Source organism: Littorina saxatilis, linkage group LG1, assembly GCF_037325665.1.
Source record: "Littorina saxatilis isolate snail1 linkage group LG1, US_GU_Lsax_2.0, whole genome shotgun sequence".
NCBI classification, from domain to species: domain Eukaryota; kingdom Metazoa; phylum Mollusca; class Gastropoda; order Littorinimorpha; family Littorinidae; genus Littorina; species Littorina saxatilis.
In genome coordinates, this window is record NC_090245.1 from 29,933,105 (window position 1) to 29,954,374 (window position 21,270).

The following is a 21,270-nucleotide window of genomic DNA, read 5'->3' on the forward strand; positions in this document are numbered from 1 at the left end:
AACATGACCATGAATATGTCTTGCACAATATTTGTTGCTGCTTACGAAAGCAGAAATGCTGACTCCGCAGTCGTCTGCTACAGCAAAGTGGCGGGAGTGTGTTTGTTCACAGTTTGTGTCAGGAGATTCTGTTTGTCTACCAGAGCTATGGGTATTCAGGGCTTATCTAAAGTTTTAGGAGATTACGCACCGTCGGCTTTGAAAGAAAGCGAAATCAAAAACTACTTTGGTGAGTTTTAAGGATGTCGTAGTGAAAAGGGTCCAAATCTCTTAGTCTTAGTCTTACAGTACTTGTTTATGAATTCTTTGTTGCAGAATTATTTCACGAGATTTATTGAGAATGAGATTAATTCTCTGTGTGTGCACACATATATAACGACAGACTGCACAGGTAACATAAACTTCACATACAGATGATGCACAGCGCACCGCTAGGTAAGGGACACACAAGATGTGTACACAGACACAGTATCATAAGTAAGATTATTCCCCAAAGTGCGCGTCTCTGCGTCCTATAAAAGTATACGCACTAGAACATAGAAGCCGAAAACACGTACTAGAAGTTCCTTGAGCGGGTCCTAGGATGCACTAAATTTTCTTTATTATGTTTTCAGACTGTAGAAAGTCAGTTAGAAGGTGTCTATGTCTGTGTCCATTGTCATTGAACAAGGTATTGTTGGAATACTCTGATGAAAACATACACTTCATAGCACACTGCTTGATCACAATGGGTAAACTGTTTTCAATACACCGGGGCTTTGAGGTCTCGGGACCCTCTAAAACTCCGCTGAGGGCAAGGGCGGATCAATTCACTTTGGAGGGGGGGGTTACAAAATGACTGCGAAGATACAAGTTGACGGCGCCTCTAGGGGGGTCCGGGGGCATGCCCCCCCGGAAATTTTTTTTATCCAAAGAAGCAAAATAGAGCTATCTGGTGCATCCTGAGCCAATAAATTACCTCTTTTTTGGGGGTGTGGGGGGGGGGGTGGGGGTTACGTAACCCGTGTAACCCCCCCCCCCCCCCCCAGATCCGCCCTTGGAGGGGGTCCATCGACCCTCTAAAAAGGAAAAGTGGGGGTCACGGGACTCTTTATGAGGTGGGAAGCCCTGGGTTTGGTGCAAGCAAATTGTACTTGTGGGCTGATATCACGATTTATTCCTGTGTGAGGGTCACCATCACACATAATGCCTTACTCGGCTGGGGCTATCATCAACTAAAAATACTATAATAGTGCCATGCGTGAGAACCATGAATATGAAGTAACAACTAACTATTATTTATCTTATAAAGTTATATTAGATTCTTACTGTCGGATGTTTTCTGCTCTGAACAGGTCGTAAAGTGGCCATTGATGCATCAATGAGTATTTACCAGTTTCTCATCGCTGTCAGGCAAGATGGATCACAGCTAATGAACGAGGAAGGAGAGACCACGAGGTAATGGTATTCATAACTTATGTAGGGTCTTGCCTAATTTTATCTGTGAATGCTAAATTTATCTTATTAGTATGCATGTTAATTGGTATTGTGCTCTCTGCGTTTGATATTTTCCTGAAGTGACAGTACAGTGGTTATGGACAGAAAATCTGAGAAAACAGTCTTCAATTGGGAGGTCTGAAAAAGGGGGTTAACTGTACTTGAACACTTATTTATTTGTCAAATTCCAGTATTTTTCCTTTGTAAAAACAAGGTTTGCAGCATTTGCTTAATTTAACTTTCACTGTTTCAGTCATCTGATGGGGATGTTTTATCGCACCATCCGTATCCTGGAGAATGGGATCAAGCCTGTCTACGTCTTCGATGGCAAGCCCCCAGACATGAAATCAGGAGAGGTAAAGATGTGCAGTTAAATTAAAGCTGCAATTAACAGCAAAAGGATACATCTGTTACTTAGATAATAGGTTCTTTGTGTGTATGAGAGGAGTCCTACCTTTCAACATTGTTTCCCCTTTGTGTCTAAGATAAAGATAATTTGAAATTAAGAAAATATTTGGTATTTTACAGATCTTTTTAAGTCTTACGAGGTACTTCTTCTTCTTCAGCGTTCCAGAATTTTCTGGTTACGTGTGAGCTCGTTTGCCCATTTGGGTTCCCCAAACTATACTCTGAGAGCATAGTAAGCTTCACTCCGCTTTCGTTGAGTAGGCATGCTGGATATTTTCGTGTTTCCATAACCCACCGAACTCCGACATGGATTACAGGATCTTTTCCGTGCGCACTTGGTCTTGTGTTTGCGTGTACACACGAAGGGGGTTAAGTCACTAGCAGGTCTGCACATAAGTTGACCTGGGAGATCGGAAAAATCTCCACTCTTAACCCACCAGGCTGCAGCGACCGTGATTCGAACTCACGACCTCCCGATTAGGAGGTCGACGTCTTACCACCACGCCACTGCGCCCGTCTTACCAGGTACATTTATGTATGTCCATAATTTATAGGTTTGCAAATTGCAATATTTTGAATGTGGAAGTTACAAATTTGTGTGCTTTTGTCTTTTTAGTTGGCTAAGAGGAAGGAGATGAGGGACGCAGCTCAGAAGGAACTGGAAAAAGCGGAAGAAGCAGGTCAGATTAGTATATAGTGTATTCTTTATTCACTGACCAATTTTGATGTCACCAACCAGGCCTGTACGGCTGTAGCCTCGGAAGCTTAACTCATCTGAAACAATTTGTACATGGCTGGACAACCAAGCGTGTTTTATAATGTGCGCCCATGTACCCACGAACTGTTCATTTTGCACCAGGCTATCTACAGTGATTAAGCAAGGCCAGCTGGCTGTGTCAAGTGTATGCGCTCGTGAGTCATAAACTGCAAAGACTCTAGTGTTTCTGTTTCGCAGGTGATGAGGAGAACATTGACCGGTTTAACCGCCGTCTAGTGAAGGTGACCAGACAGCACAATGACGACTGCAAAGAGTTGCTCAAGCTGATGGGAGTGCCATATGTGGAGGTAAACCTTTATACAGTCTAGAATCTACAGCAGATGAGTGATTTTTAAATCTAACTGGTAATGTGTGCGCTTTGATCACAGTTATCTGGGTAGCTTCCCCTTCTTTTCCATTGACTGGGCAATGCTTTAACCTCCATTTGATATACATCCTAGTGCCAAACCCCACTTCCATAACCCATATAGGTTTGACATCTTTGCTACGTACAAACTACAGGTGATAGCCATTTGGAATCTAAACGATGGGCAGTGAAGATTAGCTCCAAGCTCTGCACTGTCTGTTGAATAATATGGTCTTTTTTCTCTCAAAAGTATGCACATCAAAGCTTACTATTCAATGCCGTCGGGATTGCGTATCTCCAAAGATTACCGGCCACGTGTAGACTTTCTTTCTTTCTTTCTTTATTTGGTGTTTAACGTCGTTTTCAACCGTTCAAGGTTATATCGCGACGGCCACGTGTAGACCAAGTACTAGCATGCGGCATGTCTTTACACATGTTCAACCATCAGCATTGAATAGTCAGCACATATAAGATCTATTGGTTGTTGGTGAGCCACTTGCAAATTATGCCACTTGGATAGTAACACTGACAAATAAAGACAGCTCTATTTACTGACGTTATTTATCAAGGGTTGTCCTGTCGTGTGCAGGCTCCGTGTGAGGCGGAGGCACAGTGTGCAGCACTGGCCAAGGCGGGCAAGGTGTACGCCACAGGGACGGAGGACATGGACGCCCTCACCTTCGGCACCAAGGTCCTTCTCAGACATCTCACCTTCAGTGAAGCCAGGTGTGTATTCAGTTCTTACAATATGACAGCGGTTTAAACTACAATGGAATTCATTTTAAACCCTAGCTTGTCCACATTTTCTGCTCATAACCTCTGTAAATGTACTCTCATTTTAAGATTCTCTCCTTGTTAAGACCTGATTCGTGGAGGTCTTAAAAGGGGGGTTCCACTGTAGATTGCTTTGTGCAAAGAGAATATATGTGGTGCATTTGTTACAGGATTCAAAATCTGTTGAAGTAATGCTATGCCCTGACAAACAACTCTGAAAGTGTGTTGTAATGTTGTGGACAGTGGACAGTAGGTCAATTGCACCTAGATTGAAAACATCTACCAGTCTGCATGTCCTTGCTGCAGAAACATTGTTAAGTCAGAAAGTGGTGGGTTTTTTGGTGTTAGATTACAGTTTTTTGTAAGTAAACATGGCAAAACTGTCGAACGGTCAGCAATCCAGGGGTCATAACAATGCACCATATCAAAGAAAGGATGCATTTTGACTGAAGACTGAAACCTTGAAACAACACTGGTGTTGATGTGGACTTGTGTATGACATCAAATTCATTATTTGAGTGCATCTTTTCTCATGTTGCAGAAAAATGCCTATCAAAGAAATCTTCTTGTCCAGAATTTTGGAAGAGATGAACTTCACAATGGATGAGGTTTGTGGTCTTTATTTCTCAGGGTGACTGTTGCTCATCATTACACCCCCGGTATAGGGGTGTGTATAGGTTTCACTGGATGTGTTTGTTTGTTTGTTTGTGTGTTTGTGTTCGCATATAGATCTCAAGAATGAACGGACCGATCGTCACCAAACTTGGTGAACAGGTTCTATACATTCCTGAGACGGTCCTTACAAAAATTGGGACCAGTCAAACACACGGTTAGGGAGTTATTGGTGGATTAAGATTAAGAGTGACTTATTAATGGTCAAAGGGAAATAACCTTCTCAGTTGGTGGCAGTGAGAATGGTTATTTCGTACCTCGACGTACCCTTTCGCAATGGACCCTGTGTTTACATTCTGACTTCTGACTTCTGACTTTTGACTTTTGACTTCTGACTTTTGACTGACTTCTGACTTCTGACGTCTCACTTCTCACTTCTCACTTCTCACTTCTCACTTCTGACTTTTGACTTTTGACTTCTGACTTTTGACTTTTGACTTTTGACTTCTGACTTTTGACTTTTGACTTCTGACTTTTGACTTCTGACTTCTGACTTCTGACTTCTGACTTCTGACTTTTGACTTTTGACTTCTGACTTTTGACTTTTGACTTCTGACTTTTGACTTTTGACTTCTGACTTTTGACTTTTGACTTCTGACTTTTGACTTCTGACTTTTGACTTTTGACTTCTGACTTCTGACTTCTGACTTCTGACTTTCTCTCTTCACTTCTGACTTTTGACTTCTGACTTTTGACTTCTGACTTCTGACTTCTGACTTTCTCTCTGTCTCTCTGTCTCTCTGTAAGGACGGGGGTGTTTTTCCTACCTCGGAGGAATTTCTTGTTTATTTTCAGATCTAGACTACTTTTGCCTTTGATTTGACTTTATTACTCAGAATATTTTGAGGGGCTGTACATTGAATTTCGGTACTGCGAAACCCCCTTAAATCCAAACAGGGTTTGATAGAAAATTAGGTCTTAAGAGGAAGGGAGGCTTAAAATGTAAGTAGGTTAGCAAAAGTTTTAAACAGAAAAGCTAGGGGCTTAAAACAGGGGGCTTCAAAGGTTGGGTCAACTAAATTTGAAGTATTTCTGTCTGTGGTTTCAGTTCATCGACCTGTGCATTCTTCTGGGCTGTGACTACTGCGACTCCATCAAAGGCATTGGACCCAAACGAGCAGTGGAACTGATCAAACAGCACAAAAATATTGAAACCGTACTGAAAAATATTGACCAGAAGGTAAGACATCAGGAAGATTTCTTTGTTGTGAACATCACTGCCAGTGGCATACTTAAGATTTTTGCAAGGCCAGGCCAAATGTAATACAAGAAACCTAAGGGGCAAGTGTCTGACTGAAATCCCTCTGTCCTATGCTTTGTTTTATTCTGGGTGTGATTGTTAATGTTATGTTTCCAGTTATTCAGGCTTTGCTGTTTTTGTTATATAATGAACATTTGCTATGAATCTGTGTTTGCTCCTGCATCTTGGGTAGACTTTGCAAATGGTCACGTTTTTCTGTGTGTTTGTGTGTGCGCGCAAGGCAAAAGGAAGACAGTGATTTTATGTTGAATATGGTGTTGAGAACGGTGTGTTTGGTGTGGAAGTAAAGATGAAAAGAATTTAAAAGTTTGTGCATCTGAAATCTGTTTTAATATTGCTGAGTTTCGTGTTGACTTGTTTTCATCAGAAATACGTCGTTCCTGAGGACTGGATGTACAAAGAAGCACGCAAACTTTTCCAGGCGCCTGACGTCACTGACCCAGAGGAGTTAGATGTGAGTCTTGAGGATAAGTAAAGCTCCACAGTGTATTAGTGACATGCAAAAAATACTGGCACCTTAGATCGTGGCATATGGGACAGTGGAACCTCTCTTTTAGACTCCCTTCTAGTATAAGACCTCATATTTTTCAGACGTTCTCTTGATAGCGTCACTAGATTTACCTTTATTTTAAGATTCTCTCTCTCTCTTTAGCGTCACTAGATTTACCTTTATTTTAAGATTCTCTCTCTCTCTCTAGCGTCACTAGATTTACCTCTCTCTCTCTGTCTCTCTCTCTCTCTCTCTGTCTCTAGCGTCACTAGATTTACCTTTATTTTAAGATTCTCTCTCTCTCTCTCTCTCTCTCTAGCGTCACTAGATTTACCTTTATTTTAAGATTCTCTCTGTCTCTCTGTCTCTGTCTCTCTCTCTCTCTCTCTCTCTGTGTAAGACCTTCATTTCTCAGATTTCAGGTCTTAAAGCATAGGGTCCGCTGTTTAGTAATTCATGTATAAATTGTTTGGCAATAGACCCTATCGGTATTCCAAGCTCTCGCAATCTCTCGCAAACTTCAGAGCATAGCGAAGCATGCGGTACAGTGATCTCTTGCGAGCTGCACAAGCCAAGGTTCGAAGTTCTCGCGATGTTCAAAGCATAACAAAGAGCGTGTCTCGCGAGAGCTGCTCAGATACCGAAAAGGTCTATAGTTCGTAGTTTTGGCCTAGTAAGCTCAGTACATTGGTTATATGTGTGTTAACAAGAAAATTGAATCAATACATGAATAGGTCTTTTCTGAGACTTTTGTTTTAAAGCTTTGGATAGGTGGGTAGGTTATAAATTGGTGTGTTTTTTTCTTTCATATTGAACACATGGAATTCAGAATAATGTAAGCATGTCTAATAGTATTATTTTTTTTATTTTACAGCTCAAGTGGTCGGACCCTGATGAAGAAGCTCTTGTGGAATACATGGTCACACAGAAAAGTTTCGGGTAAATTGTTATTTCTATGCCACAGCTTGCCAAGGCTGAACATTTGCATGGGAAGGTTGTTGTCATCCAAATGGGAAGATTGTGTGTTCAGCATTTTTTTTATCAGCCTGTCATATAGGCAGCCATACTCCATCTTCGGGGGATTACCAACAGTGACCATGGTAATGAATAAAGCTGCAGGCAGTAACTTTTTGTTTTAAATTCAGCTCTTGTTGCCTTAAAATTTTTTTTTTAAAAAGGCAAGTAATTTTAATGCTTTGGGGACGTTTTAAGAGGCATTCACAAATAGAATTTGAAAAACCAGAAGCACACACGTTATTTGCATTCTGTATGTTGTGAACTATGGTAACAGAACAGATGTTATTCATGATGGATGCTGCATGATTGAATATAAATTTCATGTTTTCAGAACTGTTAATGCAAATGCGTTATTCTTATATTCATGCTGATTAATTCCAGTGAGGATAGAATACGGAATGGAATCAAGAAATTGCAGAAGTCTCGGCAAGGCTCCACACAGGGACGACTGGATTCATTCTTCTCTGTTGTCTCCAAGTCTTCCTCATCCAGTGCAACGAAAAGAAAGGTATGTTGCTGACTTCAGGGATCAGGATTTCTTCAGGGATATATACATATATATGCATAAATATGCTTGTTTTCTCAATCTCAATGTCTAAACGGTAGACATTTTCCAGCTTCACTGTCATTCTTTCTAAAGAGATTTATGAAGCAGTCCTTTTCCTCTTCAGTTTCTGATTCTGGGGGGATGGAATGCTGTTTTTGAGGTGCTGTCTATTACAGTTTTAAGAAAAAAATGTATAGGCTAAGCAGGGTTTACCATTTATTCCCTTCTTCTGATATGCCTGTGCAGTGTTGTTCCCAGGACAATTATGTCAGTTGGACCTAAATTGAAATTATGTATAGGGTCCAGATTCTACCATAAAATGTTCTGTCAGAAGACCGTGTCAAAATTATTGAATGGTAGACCGGTGTAACACGAAATTTTTACTCCACAAAAAATTTACTCCGGAGTAAAAATTTCGTACGAAATTCTTACTCCGAGTAAATTTTTTGTACGAGAAAAGAACTCCCCAAGGCACGAAAATATTACTCCCTCCACGAAATATTTACTCCCCATTTTTTTAACTTCCAGTAAAAATCTCGTACGCGAAAATGGGATGCGGGCGAAGGGATAATGCCAATATGTGATCTCGCGCAAACGAATGTTGCGCTACCCTCCTTCCACCACCAAGACTAACAGGGGACAAGGGAGTATAAATTTCGTACACCTGACATGGGAAGTTAAATTACTCGTGTTAGGGTGAAGTAATTTATTCGTTTTTTATTCGTCTGGGGAGTAACATTTTTGTACGAAATGTTTACTCGGAACTCACCTGTCGTGGGGAGTAATTTTCTCGTGTAATGAGGGAGTGGTTTTTTCGTAAAGGGAGTAACATTTTCGTACGAAATTTTTACTCCGGAGTAAAAATCTTGTGGGAGTAATTTTCTCGTGTTACACCGGCCAGGGTCAGACCAATGGGTCAGATGAAAAAAGTATGCATCAGTGACAAAAGGCCTGGGAACTGCACGGCCTAAGCCCACATCCTCTTGGTTGCTGTCAAGCAACTATCTTACATTACTGTACTTTCTTTTCCCTGAACCTCAGAGACTTACCTATACTTTTCAAGTTTTGGCTGTTCGTTTGAAAGAAGTTCATGTAAGAACTTGAAACTAATTGTTCTGCTTTCACTTTCAGTCTGAGGAGCAGAAAGGCAGTGCCAAGAAGAAAGGCAAGGGTGGATCTTCCAAGCGAGGCAAATGAGTGACAGGATGACAGACTGAATGCTAGCATGGACTGAACTTTTAACATGAGATAATGGCATGGATTTTAACATGGTTAGGCTGATGTGATGAATTGTCATTTTTTTCAAGATGACAATGAAAATGTACTCACCAGAAACAAACACCAACACAAAACATTTTGGTTTTGGAATATCATCTTCTCTGTTCTCCATTGAATCATGTACACTGATGTCATTTGTTGTCTTTTTCAAGTATGTTTGTTGAACTGTGTATGCGTTTCTTTTTGTGAATTATGTCTGAAACATCTGATGATTGGTTTTGCACTGAAAGGGACTTGAGAATGATGTGGGTCTGCACACCTTTGTAGATGAGAATCTGTTACTCGTTAGAAACGTTATGTCACAAAATAAGCTCTGGTTTGTGTGTGTAAAGGTGGTAAGATCTGTCAAATAAACCTTATGCATGACTGAGGTTTTTCAGTCTTAAATATTATTTGCACATTTGACTTTCTTGATGCATTTATTTATAGTTATTGTTGTGAAGTAACAGAGCGGGACAGTTATTTAGGTTTGACTGTAATTTAAAAAAGAGGTCAACAGGTTTTGTGAACAGTATCAGTGTGTGATGGCACTATCTGTAATCACAAAACTACAACAAATATATCATGAGAGTGTTCAACTTGCTTTTCAGTTTCTCTTTTGTGTTTGTCAGACTGTTTACACTGACGCCAGCCTTTGGATGATATCTTGGCTATTGTATGCTGATGCTGTTTATAATAGACCTCGAAGAAATAGACACATGAGTTACAGGAACTGTCAAATAAACAAAGGATGAATGATCCGATTTCTCATTTAATTTGGAATGCAAGCGTAATCTGTACAATTCAAATTCAGACCCATTACTTCCACAGCAGTCTCAGGAAACATATCATCGACAAATTGTAGCATGCAGACCTGCCTACCTGATTCTTCAGCAGTATTGATTCTAGTTTTCAGTAGTCCATCACCATTTTCAACAGATACCACCGTTGACAGAAATGTCTAAAAAAAAAATCTGTTAAAAAATTATTCTGTGGTGCCCGTAACTTCGTAGCAGGTGGCCGTTTACCGTAGTTGCGATAAAAAAAAAGTAGCAGTAGGCAGGCCTGTAGCATGTAATCATATTGTAAACACAATGAATAAATTACTGTTTGTTGAGTTCGATACTCCTCGGCTGGTAATGTACATGATTAAATACTGTACTTTCCACTCAAGTTGTGAAAACTGGTGTTCTCTGATGAGAGGACACCTCCCAATAAGGGTCACCCGCTGCAGTCTTTGTCCATTAACTTAACAAAAATCCCTCTTGTGAAAGGCCACCAGTCACCTTTGGCTGGTTGCAAGGGAGGCCTTTCATCACGGGTACCACTACACATGTACAAATCCACTCCCAGGTTCATAACTAGCAATCGCAAGTACACATGTCGGATATGCATTTATATATAACGGTACATAATACAACGATATGAAGAAAATCTTTATGAATACAGTATACCGGTATTGATGTAAATCTGCAGTGTGCTCCAAAATGTAAAAGCATGATATCTCGGTAAAGTGGAAGCAATCATTCCATCTTGGTTCTATTAAAATTTGCTTCCGAGAATAACCAGGCGTTTTCTATATACTGTCTGGTTCTCACCATTTAACAGTGCTACAGTCAAGCTACAGTGGAACCCAACTTTTAAGACCTCCAAAAATCTGAGTCTTGAAAAGGAGGGAGTTTTAATTTGGTGCTTATGAACACATTCTGAGAAAACGGTCTTAAAAAGTGATTTTTTTTTTAAGGGGTGTGTGTGTGTTAAAAGTGGGGTTCCATTCCATAAAGTAGCAGAACATTCTAGGGCGTGAATAATTGTGCATAGAATCAGTCCATATGTACAGTTATGTAGTATCAAGCAATGCTGTAGACAAATTCTATGGCACAGGCACTTAGATTTCTATTCAAGAATCTGAGAGTTCTGACGTCTCTTGATCCTTTAAACAGTTGTTAGCATACTTAAAGATGTAAGGACTTAACCGCATAGTTGAGAACACAGCAGTACATTGTAACTTCAACTGAGATTCAAAGTCTTACACTTTGTGAGGTCTGAGATTCATTGGCACTGTCAAACCAAATATCCATGTGTGCAAAGAAAAAACATAATTTCCACATTAACAAAAATATGAATATACTGTACCAGAAAATGTTATGGTAATGCTATAATTAATGTATAATATGCAATGCTTAATATTACCTTAAGTTTGTGCGGTCACGTCACATTCTGTGCTGATGACACATTAGGAACAATCAAACTTTGACAGGAAAGAAATTTGTGCGAAAAATAGTTGAAAATAATCTCACAAAAACGGGATGGCGAAACAGTCATTTTGCACATATCCCAACAGGCAAAGTTTGAAAGACAAAGATGATACGAGTCTCTGATGTTTACATTACCTGGTTAGAAATACTTCCTGGCAAACACAACAATGCCAAATACTGCAGAACAACAGTTATTAGCAGCCACTTGAAGAAAAATATACAAGAAAATATAGAAAAATATACAAACCCGTTCAAAAATCCACCATTACTGACACGCTGATATTATACATTATGTACATGAGGGTTAAAGTGATGCAAATGTTCATCTAAGCTGTTGGCATAATTCAAAAAATCCCTGCTTTAATATTTTTAGTCTCCTTTTCAGACCCCTGTGTGACTGTATGACCTTGTTTGAGTGTGACCCCTGTGTGACTGTATGACCTTGTTTGAGTGTGACCCCTGTGTGACTGTATGACCTTGTTTGAGTGTGACCCCTGTGTGACTGTATGACCTTGTTTGAGTGTGACTTTATGATCTTGTTTTCTCAGATTTTCTGTTCATAAAGACTGTTAACTGACCTCCATGATGAGATTTTCTGTTGAGTGTTTTCAGACCTTCAGGGTTTGTTAGGATATTAAAAGTCAGGACAATATTTAATTGTTAGCAAAACAGTCTTTGTTTCCTGAGTGTGAATATAAATGAAGTGTGCATTGTACTGATACCAGGAAGAGCTGCATTGAAGTATACCACTGAGCAGTCATTGGGAAAAAAGTCAAACTTTGCATTGTTGTAGAACAAGTACGCACCCATATAGGTTGCTTTTCATGCGTTCCGTCTGTAGCCCTTTTGTACCTTTTTTAAAGTCAAGCAAAAGTTGTTTACATGTTCAGGCTTGCCAAGGACATCTTCATATACTCAAAATGATTTTCATTAATAATTTGTTTGTTTGTTGCAATTTAGGCTTCAACTTTTCTTCAACTTCACTGCCAGTCGTTTGTCACAACACATGGAAGTTCATGTCATCAGTAACTGTTCAAAACGCTTCTTCGGAATTCATTTTCCAGTAATTTCTGTGGTTCCGTTGACCGACTTGGTGAAGTGCTGTTTGCAGAATTCCTCGATGCGATTGCACGCTTCATCCACTTTATCAGCTGGCACTGTCAGCACGACACGGAAATACCCAGGGTATTGGAAGCACTGCAATAGAGTTTCAGATGTTGTAGGTCACAGAGCGCTGTAAACACATAATCTCATATGTTGTAGGACGCAGAACATTGCAAACACAGAATCTCAGGCTTTGCAAAACACAAGAAACTAAAGTTGAGACATTGTAGGATGCAAAATGCTGATTTCAAAAAAATTTGTGCGCGGTGCTGAGCTTATAGGAAAACAAGGTGTTCTGACAAAATAACATTAGTTTAAAAAAAACATTGCTCCTCATACTTTTCATTTCAAAAGCATTGAACACACATTTGCATAGATGTTAGTGATACTCGATACATTTAAATTCCTGGATCTATGTTTATAGTCTAGGTTTGGCAAAGGTCCTAACAAGAATACAAAAAGAAAGACATGAATATGAGAGGGACAATCAGAACCACTCAAAACAATATGCTTGGGCATACATACTTTGTATGTGTGTGCACACACACATGCACGCACAGAGGTGATTTTACAACACTTACAGTAGCTGGAAGGCAGAAGACACTCTGTTCAGTCACCATGGCCTCTGTAAACTCCACATCAGTGTTGTACTCTGGAAAGCCAGCCATGTCAATCCCAACCTGCAGAAATCCATTCCAATAGTTACCATTTCATTGTGAACAGAACACTGCGTTTACCAGGTTTGTCCCAAATTCTTCAAATATCTAGAACCTTTCTAGAATTTCCCTTGGTCCACTCTGTTACTACATGTACTTCTTTTGCTATTGTTTTAGTAAAGGACACTCAACTTTAGCTTAAGGTGGTAGCCTGGTAATACAGAACTGAGAGCGAGTACGGACTGCTTTATCAAATAATAGGAACGGTGCTCTCACATTTTCAAGGGCTTTAGAAAACGAATTCTGGATTAAAATCTAATTCATTAATTTTGTGTTTTCAAACACCCAAAAGCACAATGAAAAAAAGGACTTGTTTTTTGTTGTTGTATGCTTCAAATTATGTCCGCTGTTAAATGATTCATCATGCAGGAACCTACTTTGAATGATCTTGTGGATGAAAAGATTTTGATGTTCTCTTTCAAACTTTTTAAATGTATTACCTTTACCTCCACTATCATCAGAAATAGAGATGTAAAGAGAAGGAAATTAGTGCCATAAGTAAATCGGTCATGTTTTCAATAAAAATAAAATAAAAAGGTAAGTTAATGGAATGCTAAATTGAGAATTGAAGAATGTGTATGTTTTTCTTTCTCAATTATACGTTCCATAAACTTACTGTTCTTGGTTTTTGATTCTTGATTTTGGAACCCTAGCACCATCTTGAACACACGGCCAGTACAACTTGCCTTGACACGGAACGATCCAAGGGGGGCAATCTCAGTCATCTGAAAGAGGGAAATCCAAACGCAATCCACCTTGTTCGATTTTATGGGCTTGGACGATAGAGAAAAATAAGAAAAGCAAAAGCTGGAGTCCAGTCTGGACGAAACTGCTATCAAGAACGCAGAATTGATTTTTTCTGAGGTTTTTTTTAGCCGTAAGCGCCATTTCGAATTTCGAATTTCTCATAACTGCTGTTCACAATGTCAGCCGCAGTGAAACCAACAAAGGGGCCTCACTCTGGAAGAGTTTCCTGCTCCGATAAACATGGCGCTTACGGCTAAAAAAAACTCAGAAAAAATCAATTCTGCGTTCTAAGTGATAGCAGTTTCGTCCAGACTGGACTCCAGCTTTTGCTTTTCTTATTTTTCTCTATCGTCCAAGCCCATAAAATCGAACAAGGCGGATTGCGTTTGGATTTCCCTCTTTCAGATGACTGAGATTGCCCCCCTTGGATCGTTCCGTGTCAAGGCCAGTTGTACTGGCCGTGTGTTCAAGATGCCCTAGCACTAGCAGTCTATCTGTTTCCGATGTTGTTATTGTGGTCATGTTTGAACTTCGGATAAGGCGCTATATAAATAAAGAGAATAATAATAATAATGAAAGACTCTTACCATCATGTACATGGCACCCTGAGGCATCACTGGTTTGAGGCCCGGCACAGCGCACAGCCGTTTGTAGAACAGTGCTGCATTTTTCTGTTGTGGCAGGGAAGAGATATAAAAAACATAACATATAAAGAATGCTGAAATAAAGTGCTTAAACATTAAATCTGTCATGGGAAAAGTGAATACAGGTATCTGAATATGTTGCTGAACATTTAAAAACTAATTGAAGGATTATTATTCTGCATTGCTAGACTAAATGCTCCACATTTAACCTATGAACATTTCTGTTCATTGCTGAACTAATACCATGCAGTAATAAGTAAATATGAACATTTTAAATAATTGAAGTCAGTAATTCTTAAAATACTTTGAGCTGTTGAAGTGTTCTTCGTACATTCAAACCGGTGACAGTCTCCTGGCTGTGTATACGTAACATATCTCAGGGGTCGACACTAACTTATTTGGCCTGGGGCCACACTGGCCCCAGAGATGGAAATTGGTGGGGCGGAAAACAAAAATCTGGGGCCCACTCTCAGTATTCACGTGCGGCAATGCATTGTCTGTTTTTCTTCATCGTACTGAAGCCAGGGAAATTCTTTCAACCATTTGACATTGAAATTACGATAGCGCTTCGCACTTTTGGCTGCATCGGTCTCCTTTTTTCGTTTCTCTCCACCCTGTTCTTCATCTTCATTTCCATGTCTTTTTACACCAGGGATGTGTCGCCACATTTTGCGTCAGTTTGGCATTTGAAGGCGATACTTATCTCTCACGCTAAAGAGCGCAATCTGGGAGTTATTTCCCTTGCGGCATTGTCCTTCGACGATTTCAATGTTTTTTTTTCTTGACTGCGGCATTGATCGTAACGCAAATTTCAGTGACGACTTTGACTGGCGATTTTTAGTGATTGGCTCTGGCATTAGAATTTTCGGTTTGTCATTGTTGGAATTTATCCTGGGGCGGAGTGGGCCCCAAGCTTCGGCAATGTTTGGGGCGGAACACAAAACTCTGGGGCGTTCCGCCCCCCGCCCCCGCTAGTGTCGAACCCTGTATCTAGAATCCAGTTTTTTCTCTGACACCAAACTGAAGAAAATCATTGTACCTGAACATATTGCGCACCAAGACAGGTATCTGGGCAGATTTCTATTAATAAGGAGACAATAAATAAAAAGTATTGTACCTGAATATATTGCACAGTGTCGTGAAAGAACTCGGCCGGGGTGTTGTTGAGGATGTCTGGTAGAGCAGCTTGGACCAAGGTGTTGGGGCCGAGAATACGTTGAGACAGGCTCGTCAAACCTTGCCGTATCTGCAAAGACAGAGGGACAGTGTAGTCATATTAACCTTCACACGGGTGCAATTCCGTAACACATGTTACATGTTACATAGCCACTGGTGAATTAACAGAGAGAAAAATAAAGAAAAACGGTCATACATGTATAGGTTTTCGCATCCATGGGAGGTAATCGGAACCGACCAAACAGACTGAGCCAGTAGCACGACATATATCATGACAACCAGGTGACAGTATACGTAAAGTAGCGCGACAACCAGCCTAAGGGTTAACTACACTATCTACCCATTTTCCTATTTTATGGAGTGCAGGGTTGACTTGCTCTTTCTGAGCTGGACCTCTTTTTGATACTCAGTGCCAATGCTTCATGCAGGGAGGCTCGTGAAGAAGACGACTTTTCCCAATTAATGAAAGGCTTTAGGTGCAAGATCTCTATAAAGCAGCAAGCCTCCTGCTTCCATGACGGTTTTATACAAGAGTATGGAATGTTGAAGAAGAAATACAGGCTAAAAACAAATCTCGTGCAATTGAATAATCTTGACAAAAATAGTTTTTGGCAATACAATGAGTCGAAATGCTTTTACCATGCATTTATTATGCCAAACATAATATTAGCAAAAGAAGCACAAGTAAAACACTTATAGAGGGGGAGGGGTGAGGGGATTTCAGAGGGAGAAGTTCAGAGGGGGAGGGGGGGTTAGATGTACGTTAAGGAGAATGCCTACCTCAGACAAGGTATTGTTCCTGTCGTACACCACAATCCATCCCATTCTCCAGCCTGGAACCAGAAACCTGCAGAAGAGAAAAGTTCCTGTTATAGAACTGATTGCCATGCATTATTTGTATATTTTACCTATTGCCTTTGTTGCTGTCTTTTTTCCCTCCTGGTGGCCTGCTCCTAAAGGTAAAAACAATTGTTCAATGTGGACTGTTCTTAGGTGACTGTGTGTCATTCTATGTACACCTCACAGTGTCACAAGTTTTGCACTTTTCCCCAAAGCAAATCATGAGCATTGCGCAAGAAACATTTGTCATGTCTTTGTGTGTAAAGTCATTCCTTTAATTGTAAAGTCATTAATTTGTCTGTAAAGTCATTCCATGTTTTGTGATGTAATATCCTTGTCTGTAAAGTTCTTTCTTTGAGTGTAAAGTTATTTGTTTGTAAATTCATTTGTTTTTGTGTCGTCATTCCTTTGTAAAGGTACCAAGCTGGTCAAATTGCAACCTTTTTACACGGAAAACTGACTTGTCAGTATTATAAGTAGGTAGATTGAATAAAATTGATTTATAAAGGGAGGGTAAGATGACAGAAGAAGACGGTAACAAATCTATGGGAGGAAACTTGCAATTTTGGGTTTGTGGGATGAGACACAACAGCTGAAATTGTGAAAAGAAGAGAAGGTTGAGATCAAGACAAACAACACTGAAGAATTCTCAATTTTGTTTAGCAAAAAAAATAAAAAATATGATGTGCCCTGTCCATGTATGAAAAAAAAGTTTGAGAAGACAAGGGTCTACAAATTCTTCAGATAAGGTCAAAATCTTGTGTTTTAATCACAGCAGAGAGCACAAAAAAAGCAGAACACTGTTCTGACAACAGACTGTTACTAATAATAGAGCTGACCGACTTTCTCAACAGAAAGCGAACAACACAAAACCCAAAGAGAAGAAAAACACAGATTTTGTCACCATGCAAGCTGTGACAATGAATCAATAGAGAAACAGATGTCTCAAGTTTGTACATGCAACATACACACACTACAAACAGCCAGTTTTCATGGGGTTACCACACAGTCACTAACTGAAATGCCTTCAAAAGTCCGGGAGCAGGACAGATGACAGTGGCTGTCACAAAATTAATGTTAAACATAACATTGTAACTTTCCTCTGACTCATCAACGTAAACTTTAACCATCAGCACTGAGGCTCTTCTTCTTCCACAGACGTGAGATATGTACATTTACATGTACAATTTTCTGTAAGTTTCAAATTTGTGCAAATTCCTAAAGAACAATTTGGGGGATCATTTTATAGGTATCTATGCGATGTCAGTAAGCTGTGTTTTACAACTACTTTTTAGTGCTGATTATGACAAACAAAAACTGTGAAAGCCTTCACCCTAGACCCTAATGTGGATCTTCTGTGACCCAAAGAACCCCTGCCTATCCTTTTACTTTTAGTAAAGACAGAGATTTCATCAGAAACATATGTCTGCTCCTATTGTATAATTAGACAGCTGTGGTTTTTTTAATTCTTTATCTGTCCTCATTTACATAACTGCAGTGATGCAACCAGCAATGAAAATAACTGACAGCAAAGCCGCAACTAGGCTAGGCAATGCAGATATGCAACATGTAAACGATGCAACATATTCCAGGTTTTTACTTTTTCATATCAACTGACATTCAGAATGACACTGACAGTCTAATTCTCAACCTAATCTTTGCCATGCGAATGCAGCATAAGCAATGTTACACACTGTATGTATTTCATCTCATAACTTTTTTTTTAATGCAAATGACATCCAGCACAACAATTTGATTCATTCTCAACTCAGTCTAGAGAAAGACAAGATATGTGTGATGCATCTAAACAACAGACCATGCAAAACAAACCTTTCCTCAACAAACCTGTGTGCTTTTTCAGCGCATTTTATTCCCTTTCTGCTCGTGCCTTCATCTGCATAGAAAACCCATTAAGATACACCTATGTTTCTTCACTGAAAAAATGTAAAAAAGTTAAAAAACAAAGGATTACTGTACTCACCGATACAAAGACGACACAAGACGATAACGAATTTTTGCTTCTGGAAGCTTCATCAGAAAAAACAAGAACACAAAAGACAACTTTTCTTGTTTTTCCTGATGAAGCTTCCAGAAGCGAACATTCGTTATCGTCTTGTGTCGTCTTTGTATCGGTGAGTACAGAAATCCTTTGTTTTTTAACTTTGTTTATCTTACCACAGTCACTTTGTTGTTTAGATTTTGAAAAAATGTACACGTGTCTGCATATTTTCAGGGCTTCAGCTCCTGTCCCATTTAGAACTACATGTACTAGTCTCACAATGGTAACAAAAAGAATCGGATTGTTGCAAACACATTTGTTTGATCGTTTGACATCAAGCATTTTCTCACACACCACACCATACTTACTCTTTTCCTGAAATTTGACCACAGTCAATTGTCAAATACATATACTGGAGAGAAAGAGACAGACAGAGAGAAGTGTCGAGGACTAAACAAGAGATGACGGTCGTTAATTATCTTTTTTCATAATTTACTGACAAGGACAAATGATCATTTGAGAAATGATTGAGAAATAGACGACCTAAAACACACTTAATATAAAAGAGAGGCTTGGCTGGAACTTTTTTTTAACATAACTATGCAATTTGCAACGCATAAAACACTGACAAACTCATCGGTAGGAATCCACAAATGGTATGAACAAACGTTCACTTGACAAAACTGTGATGAGCACGGAAAGAAATGAAACACTGAACAGAAAAATATCGATCCAAAACTTTCACTGAACAAAAATTTGAAAAAGGCAGAAACATGTACCAACCGTTTTGTGAGACCTCCACATGACACGATGGGAACCTCTGTTGTGAGCGATGCCATGGAGTGGTATTGAAATCCGTCAAACACCTGGATAAACAGAACAACAGGAACAGTCTATTAGAAGGAGACTTACTTACCTTTCAAAGCCTCATAGCTAACAGCTAGATCCCATCCACTTCCAAACGTTTCCAAAGAAAAATGGAATGGAATTGAATGCATTGGCACAGAAGGATAGTATGATTCCATCAGCTTAGAGTCTACGATGAATGTTGACTCTGGGAAATTCAGAAAACCATCACTGTACCTTGGTTGGAACCCATGCCAATACAGTGGAACCCTCTTTTTAAGATCCCCAAATTTAAGACTCCCTCCCTTGTTAGTTGTAAACCCTGCTTTCTCAAATTTGCTGTTCAAAACCTTTGTAGATTTACCTCCCTTTTAAGATTCCCTCCCTTTTAAGATTCCCTCCCTTTTAAGGCCTGACTTTGTGATTTATGGAGGTCTTAAGAGAGGGGTGCAAGTGTTGCGACAAACTAGTTACAGAGCCTACACTTTACAGACTCATCAACAAGTGTTGCGACAAACTAGTTACAGAGCCTACACTTTACAGACTCATCAACAAGTGTTGCGACAAACTAGTTACAGAGCCTACACTTTACAGACTCATCAACAAGTGTTGCGACAAACTAGTTACAGAGCCTACACTTTACAGACTCATCAACAAGTGTTGCGACAAACTAGTTACAGAGCCTACACTTTACAGACTCATCAACAAGTGTTGCGACAAACTAGTTACAGAGCCTACACTTTACAGACTCATCAACAAGTGTTGCGACAAACTAGTTACAGAGCCTACACTTTACAGACTCATCAACAGACAAGCCCTCCTTAGCACTCAAAAATGGCTATATATATGTCCAAAGTATCCAGTCACTTACAAAGTGTTCGTAGATCTCATCAGCGATGATGGGGACCTTGAACTTGCTAGCGATGGCGAGGACATCCTTGAGGTGCTCTTCGCTGTAGACGCTGCCGCAGGGGTTAGACGGGTTGTTCACCACAATGCCCGCTGTGTGGTCGTCGATCAGCTCTGTGAGGTTGTCAAGGTCGATTTCCCACGACTTCTCTGGCTGGAGACACATAAATACATGTTAGACGAGGGCGTGGTGTATGTATGTGTGTGAGTGAGTATGTGTAGAGCGATTCAGAGAAACTATTGGACCGATCTTCATGAAACTTCACAAAAAAGTTCCTGGGTATGATATCCCCACAGGTTTTTTTCTTTTTTTCGATAAATGTCTGATGACGTCATATTCGGCTTTTTGTAAAAGTTGAGGCGGCACTGTCACACCCTCATTTTTCAATTAAATTGATTGAAATTTTGGCCAAGCAATCTTCGACAAAGGCCGGACTTTGGTATTGCATTTCAGCTTGGAGGCTTAGAAATTAATTAATGTGTTTGATCATTAAAAATCTGAAAATTGTAATTACAATTATTTTTTTATAAAACGATCCAAAAACAATTTCATCTTATTCTTCATCATTTTCTTATTAAAAAAACCATATAAATATGTTACATTCGGATAAAAAAAACAAGCTGTGAAAATTAAAAATATAAAAATTATGATTAAAATTAAATTTCCGAAATCGATTTATAAACAATTTCATATTACTCCTTGTTGGTTCCTGATTCCAAAAACATATAGATATGATATGTTTGGATTAAAAACAAGCTCAGAAAGTTAAACAGAATTGAGATACAGAAAAGCGCGCTATCCTGCTCAGCGCAACCACTATCGCGTACTTCTGGCTTGTCAATATCACTGCCTTTGCCACGAGCGGTGGACTGCCGATGCTACGAGTACACGGTCTTGGTGAAAAAATTCAGTGCGTTCATTTTGATTCTGTGAGTTCTACAGCTTGACTAAATGTTGTATTTTCGCCTTAAACGACTTGTTTAAACCTGTCGTAGATAAAATTA

General features: G+C 39.6%; 2 protein-coding genes across 5 annotated transcripts in view; one reads left to right on the forward strand and one right to left on the reverse strand.

Moving 5' to 3' along the window:
- The first annotated feature begins 60 nt into the window (after nucleotides 1-60).
- LOC138966652 (flap endonuclease 1-like) lies at nucleotides 61-9,787 on the forward strand. The gene is made up of 12 exons (XM_070338949.1): nucleotides 61-229; nucleotides 1,335-1,437; nucleotides 1,730-1,832; nucleotides 2,501-2,564; nucleotides 2,840-2,949; nucleotides 3,598-3,734; nucleotides 4,324-4,390; nucleotides 5,503-5,634; nucleotides 6,083-6,169; nucleotides 7,080-7,144; nucleotides 7,604-7,730; nucleotides 8,901-9,787. The coding sequence occupies exons 1-12, from the start codon at nucleotides 148-150 to the stop codon at nucleotides 8,964-8,966; spliced, it is 1,143 nt and encodes a 380-aa protein (XP_070195050.1). The 5' UTR covers nucleotides 61-147; the 3' UTR covers nucleotides 8,967-9,787.
- Nucleotides 9,781-21,270, reverse strand: part of LOC138966659 (tyrosine aminotransferase-like) — a 45,492-nt gene continuing 34,002 nt past the window's right edge. For 2 of the 4 annotated variants that reach the window (XM_070338961.1, XM_070338967.1), the window contains exons 6-12: nucleotides 20,228-20,419; nucleotides 19,294-19,376; nucleotides 16,452-16,518; nucleotides 15,613-15,741; nucleotides 14,439-14,522; nucleotides 12,970-13,068; nucleotides 9,781-12,481 (exon numbers count right to left, since the gene is read on the reverse strand). In XM_070338961.1, the coding sequence (XP_070195062.1) occupies nucleotides 12,338-12,481; nucleotides 12,970-13,068; nucleotides 14,439-14,522; nucleotides 15,613-15,741; nucleotides 16,452-16,518; nucleotides 19,294-19,376; nucleotides 20,228-20,419 (798 nt within the window). In that variant the 3' untranslated portion in view covers nucleotides 9,781-12,337. The remainder of the gene's footprint in view (nucleotides 12,482-12,969; nucleotides 13,069-14,438; nucleotides 14,523-15,612; nucleotides 15,742-16,451; nucleotides 16,519-19,293; nucleotides 19,377-20,227; nucleotides 20,420-21,270) is intronic. The other 2 variants (XR_011455737.1, XR_011455735.1) reach the window with 2 other exon arrangements.